General features: G+C 36.7%; 1 protein-coding gene across 1 annotated transcript in view; it reads left to right on the plus strand.

Moving 5' to 3' along the window:
* Window positions 1-6,495, plus strand: part of LOC119427646 (phospholipase D1) — a 47,467-nt gene that overhangs the window by 23,353 nt on the left and 17,619 nt on the right. The window contains exons 5-7 of the mRNA XM_037695283.1: window positions 3,411-3,499; window positions 5,683-5,796; window positions 5,959-6,008. Of these exons, the coding sequence (XP_037551211.1) occupies window positions 3,411-3,499; window positions 5,683-5,796; window positions 5,959-6,008 (253 nt within the window). The remainder of the gene's footprint in view (window positions 1-3,410; window positions 3,500-5,682; window positions 5,797-5,958; window positions 6,009-6,495) is intronic.

Raw genomic sequence — 6,495 nt, forward strand, 5'->3', positions numbered from 1 at the left:
TGTAGTGAACCTAACCTGAAGTAATAAGCCTAAGGTCGAAACACTTGACCTTAAGAACTGACCAGATGGACAGAGACTGTTATTTCATTGATCTGCATCCAGAAATACAGTTTGAGCCATCTGGAGACTTTCTTTCTTGAATTAATCAAGTAGAAAAGACAATCCTCTATGATCATTACTATTTTACAAATGTTTGATAATCAAATTGTGTTAGTTCACTCAATGCTTACAGGTTGAAGAGAACTACTCATTTTTATTTTACATAAACAGTAAGTAATGATTTTTATTCCTCATTCAAAGAAGAAATCAGGTTAATATGCATTTCTTGATTTTTCTGTCTGCAATGAGCAAGTTTTGTAAGTATGTTAGAGGTCGAGTCTCGGTCAACTAAAATGTTTACCGAGAAGAAATGTCATGTTTAATCTTTACAGAAGATACAGAAGAGTTTGACTCCACGAAGTCTGGTTTTCTGCAATAATCTTTCTGTCTGTTTTTAAACAATCTCATTCTCTGCCCTTGAATTTGATAACATCTTACATCACAAACCACACCTCTATTCTGGTCCATCCACGAATCAGAAAGCTCTAAATTGACCCGGAAGTCAACTCATTTAAAATGTGGCAACTTCCCGGTTCTTAGAGAGTCTGATGCTGCAGAGCTCTGAGAGTTCCACACAGAGTGCTGAAGAGTGATGGAGTTAAAGAGCTAGAGTGTAAGAGCTAAAGAGATGAAAGGAGTTCAGAGTTCTTGGATGCAAACGCATTCAAGATGATCCAGAGACGTTTTGGGATTATAACTTCTGTTTGGATAACCTCGTACGACTCTCTAAGGGTTTGGCAGTCCTCACGGAGACGCTGAAAGAGTCAGAAAGGAACCCTACGCCGACGCTGATTTTATCATCAACCAGGTAGAAGGTTCTATTTTCGACCAAGTGTACCGTGGGCAAGCTGAGATCTGAAGGAGCGTGCACGTTTCTGGTCAAACAGATTAATTCCCTCACACATCTCTCTGTAAGATAAATCTCCATTTCCATCTTAAACTCTCCTTTCTCCTAAAATCAGTACAGATATTTTAGAAATATCTGAAGCAAAGTCCTCAGTCACCGCCGTGTGATTGATGTCCATTATCTGTGAAACTTGTCTGTTATTATTTTCATATTTTGCCAAATTAATGTAAATGTTTGATGTTAAACTTTGATTCTGAAAATAAATGACCGCATTCATTTGATGGGTCAAAGATAATAACGTCTCTCGTTCGCATTTCTGTTAAACTCAACGCACGACATTTACACAGTCAGAAAGATGAGGAACTCGTGAAAAATGTATGAAATATCCAGCATATGACATACTACACCAGCAACCAGCTCTTTTCTTGTCCTACTCAGCTCCTCTGAGTTTCCAGACCTGAAGGCAGTGTTCCTGGCTTCCAGCAGGGTACGCACCTCTGCATTCAGCCAAGGTTTTCTGTTTGGGTAGCTTTTAACATTTCTGATAGTGGAGACGGTGTCAGTACATGTACTAATGTAACCCAGTACTGAGGATGTGTATTGGTCAAGATCAAGCAAACCTCCATTTTCAGCAGCTTCTCTGAAAACCTGCCAGTCTGTTCGGTCAAAACAATCTCTCAGTATGGGGCCACTGTCCTTATCTTGTGAAGTCCGACCAGAGAATATTAAATTAACCAAACTGCAAGCTCTGTATGACAGATCCACCCTCCTCACCACAAATACTTTTAGAGCCCAGCAGCTGCTGAATGTTCACTCAAGGTATCGTGGATTTTGGAGCAACATAAAAAAATATTTAGTGACGGGACAATCGTGAAAGAGTGCTTAAATGTTGTTGCTGAGACATTTGATGGAAAACAAAAAGAAGAGATGTGTGAAAAAAATCTAACAAATCCCGATGTCAGTTTCAACAGCAAGCAGAAAATCAGAAATATTAGCAGATGATGTGCTGGCACAGCTGGATGCAGCTGTTCAGTGTCATCAATGAGTCTACAGATGTTAATGATGATGCCAGCTTCCTACATGAAAATGGCTCTGACTCCATTTTAACCAAGATTTAATTTACTGTCAGGACAATCCCATGTCCATTTCTCTCATTAAGAAAAGTAAAATAAAAGGTAATCGAAAGAGAAAATGTGATGTTATATGTTCTGTTTTCAGGTTTTTCCTAAAAGAGACATTTTATGTATTGTTTTTTGAAGATGTTTTAATTGAAAACTTAAATTTTTATACAGTAGGTTTGTGCCTCTTTAAGAAAAAAAAATAGAAAAATCTTTACTTGCTTATTTTTCACTTTTTTATACTAAAAGACCCACTATTTAAATTGTTTTCTGTTTTCTAAAGATGTTAACTTTTTTTACTTTAATTGTAAGCCTTCAATTCTTGGACCTCTTCAATTTAAGATAAAAAGACTTTTTAGGCTTTGTTTGCACATTTAAGATGTATTTTATTATGAGCTTTCTGTTTTAATCTGAAATAAAGGGCCTACATTTGTTTGCCTGGGACTACTTTTAATTATGGTGCTAGTTGCTTACTATAAAGTGCAGTTTGTTAACTGTGAAAATGTGAAAATGGGTAGGCAAGACCATAAGACAAAAGTCGGACTTTCGTTCAGACCTTTTACCAGGAGGACATTTAGGTAACTGGACCTCAGTGAGTTTTAACTGAACACCCCTGATGTGTATGAATGTTTTCGTTCAGTGCCCTGAGACGACTTCTGTTGTGACTTGGCGCTATATAAATAAACTGAATTCAATTGAAATACATTCAGTAGCGTATTAAAATGAAATTGAAAAAAAAATCCTTATCATCCAACCTGTACTCCGTCAATTGTTTCTTCAACGGGTTCTTTGTTATGAAATGATGCAAATTCTCTTATATACACATTATATATTTATGGGGGGAGTGGTGGCGCAGAGGTTAGAGAGGTGGGCCTGTGATCCAAAGATCGCTGATTCACGCCCCAGCCTCGAAAACATCAAAAATTGTGGGTGGGGTAGGTGAAGCACCCACACTTGCCCCACCCTCATTCTCCCCACTCTGGGCCCACGAGCAAGGCCCTTAACCCCTATGTGCTCCCTAAACAGGTCTCTCTTGAAAATGAGTTCTCGTGGCTTAATGAGACTACCCGTATAAATAAAGGGTTAATGAAAAAAAATTATATATATATATATATATATATATATATATATATATATATATATATATATATATATATATATAAAAATATATGTATATGCATTGTTATCCCAATATCAGGCCTTATTACAGCAACATCATGCACAATTCAAATTATTGTGATTTTAATACACCATTTTTTATATAGTTACACATATATGTGATCCAGATTTCTCCCCCTCCAACAGGAAGCTTAACAATGATATGTTTTATTTTGTTCCATCTACAGAACCAGTTTTTCATCAGTTGTGCTGACAACAGGACCGTCTACAACAAGATTGGAGACGCCATCATTGAAAGGATCATCAGGGCGCATAAGTACGTGTCATTATTGTGTGAATTTTTAAAAAACATTCAGCACTCAACTCACATTTTTGGTGCTATTGCAGCAATTTATAAATCAAACTGTTCTGCTCATTCAGGAAATTCCTACTACGACTTGGTATTTCTGCAATTTGTGCTTTTTAAAATATTTATTTTGTTTGGCCATATTTACCAGTTGAAAATGAATTATGCTTTCTTCACATTCTTCAACACTTTATGCTTTTTACAACCTTTTACTGCTCACTTCACCTTTTGTTATGGTTTGACAGTTTTTTATAGCTTGTTTTCTAATTTCATTACAGATTTTTTCTGTTCCCTTCGGCTTCTTTCTGAAATTTAGAAATTTTATGCTCTATTTTGTTTTATTTTTCTGCTAATTTCAGCTTTTACACTCTATTGGTATTAAGGCCATGGAGTCAAAGGTCGGGGTCAAAGTTGCACCTTTCTTTAAAGTGGTTTTACTTAATAACCTTTTAATACTGTAATTTCTGGACTAATGAGCACACCCAAACACATTATAAGCTGTACCAACTAAAAAAAAAAAAAAAAAACAATTTTGTAATTTTTTTTATAAGCCGCAGGTGTCCACGTTGTAACATGAGATATTTACACAGACATATTTTTTAAACCTTTAATTAAATATGCACCATTAACATGCTCAAATACGTACAGTAAATGTTTTTTTCTGGATAGTGCCTGTAACATGGCTGGTAAAAAAAAAAAAAAAATACAGTAGCCTACCAGGAAAAGTCTCTGATCTTTATGTCTATGGGCTTTTCACCTCATTAATCTGAGACACCACGATGGTCCACCTCTAAAATCTTCAATCTTGTTTTTGGTGGCGATTGTTTTGGCTTTCAGTCGGATCTGCACGGTGGAAACACCTCGGCTGTCTGCTCTCTGTGTGTTCACCCAGTCTTCAAGATCTTTTCAAGTTCAGGCCATCTACCTTTTTTTTTTTTTTTTTTACTTCTGAAAGCTTTTGTCGACCTTTTTACGTTTACTCAGTTCTTGACGCTGCCGTCTCCGTCTCACCATCGATTCATTGATGCCAAGTTTACATGCAGAAGCTCTATTTCCTCCTTCGACAGCCAGATCGATCACCTTTAACTTGAAAGCTGCATCATCTATATTTCTTCATGTGTTTTCCATGATGAGGGTTTGTGCATGAAGCACAAAATTACTGATCTAAATAATTTAGGGTGAGTGCATTTGATTTATGGTAATTCTAGCTTTCATTGGTCCACTGTGACCTGTTCAATAATTTAATTGATCTGATTTTTATTTTATCTTTATTTAAACAGGAAGTCTCATTGAGTCACGAGGACCCACCCTCAAGAGAGACGTGTATTGGACAGCTCTGTGAGCGCCCGGGTGTGACGAGACTAAATGTTTTGGTGGCAGGAAGCTAGTTAGCATTTCAAAATAAAAAAAATCCATAACAAGTTGCAGCATTGTATAAGTCGCAGTGTTCAAAGCCTGTGAAAAAGTAGTGGCTTATATCCATGTCAAGCTTCTCACATCTCATGGGTTCATACTGATTTGAAGGCCACAGGGCAAAGTTCAAGATCAAAATTCACCTTTTTTTAAAAAAAAAGCTCTAAAATGACAACCCTTTTACGTAGAAACTGCACAGCTAGACACGTCAAGGGATAATGATGATCTCAGTTGATTTCAAGGTCATGGGGTAAAAGTCAAGGTCACAGTTCAGCTTTGTTTATTTGCCGTATTTTGAGCTATTTCAGTTTATTCGGATCCTTCCAGGTTCTTTCTGATAATTTTAGTTATAGTTTGTTTGTTGTAACATTTCTGTTAATTTCAGCTTTTTATGTCTTTTTGAAGCAAATTTAAGTTTCTTTTTTGCTCTGTTCAGTTTCTTTTTGCTCATTTGAACAGTTTGTTCCCTGATCAGCCTCTCTCTGCTTATTTCAGCTTACTCTGATAATTTCAACTATTTTCCTGTTCTATTCAGCTTTTTCTACATTTCTCCTGTTTTTATCACTGCTTTCCGCTTTTATTTTACTGCTTTTACCAAACGTCAACTTTTCAAATTCAACTCTAATTAACAATTTAGCTAATAAAACGTTTTAGCTTGGTTTCAGCTTCTTAAGCAGCTTTTACAATGTAACATTGAGAACATTTTTGCAAAAATGAAGCCATGTGTTCTTTGCTTCCAGGGAAGGTAAGAAGTATCGTGTGTACGTGGTCACGCCTCTGCTTCCTGGCTTTGAAGGAGACATTACTACCGGGGGAGGGAACGCCATCCAAGCTGTCATGCACTTCAACTACAGGTCTTCCCCACAAGCTTCTAATAAAAATGAGTTTATAACTAAAAGTGGAAGAGAGAAAAAAAATTAAAAGCAAATGAAGACGTCCTATCAAAACGTAATGCATTTAGATACCTTCAAGTTAAGACGACTTGTGCACCCCCTCACAACTATTTGTTTTCTCAGAACAATGAACCGAGGAGAATATTCCATCATCGCCCAGCTGAAAAAGGAGAGTAAGTAAAGTACTAATATAAAAATAAAACACGCTTTGAAGGGCACCAATGCTGTAAACTCCAATATCAATTTTCTTCTAGAAAAGATTATATTTTAATGTACAAGCTACATAAGTTGAGAACCAAGAGCCAAAGAAGTGTTAAAGCTTCTGCCGGTGACTCATTATGGTGATCATGGTAACAATGCATCTTTGTTGGTCACTCCCTGACTTCCAAGTTAATGAGAGGCAGACAGAAACAGGCTGAAATTAAATACTCAAACAGCTGCTGTGTGAAAGCTTTAAGAGGTGGTTCACAGTTTTCAACATTTCACATCACAAGCGTACAAAACTTACTTTCATAGAGACTCATTGAATGTGATCACTGGTGTATGAATGTGATCACTGGGGTATGGATGTGGTCACTGGTGTATGAATGTGATCACTGGTGTAGGAATGTGATCACTGGTTTATGAATGTGATCACTGGTGTATGAATGTGATCACTGG

Source organism: Nematolebias whitei, chromosome 21 (assembly GCF_014905685.2).
Source record: "Nematolebias whitei isolate Nwh7 chromosome 21, NemWhi1, whole genome shotgun sequence".
NCBI classification, from domain to species: domain Eukaryota; kingdom Metazoa; phylum Chordata; class Actinopteri; order Cyprinodontiformes; family Rivulidae; genus Nematolebias; species Nematolebias whitei.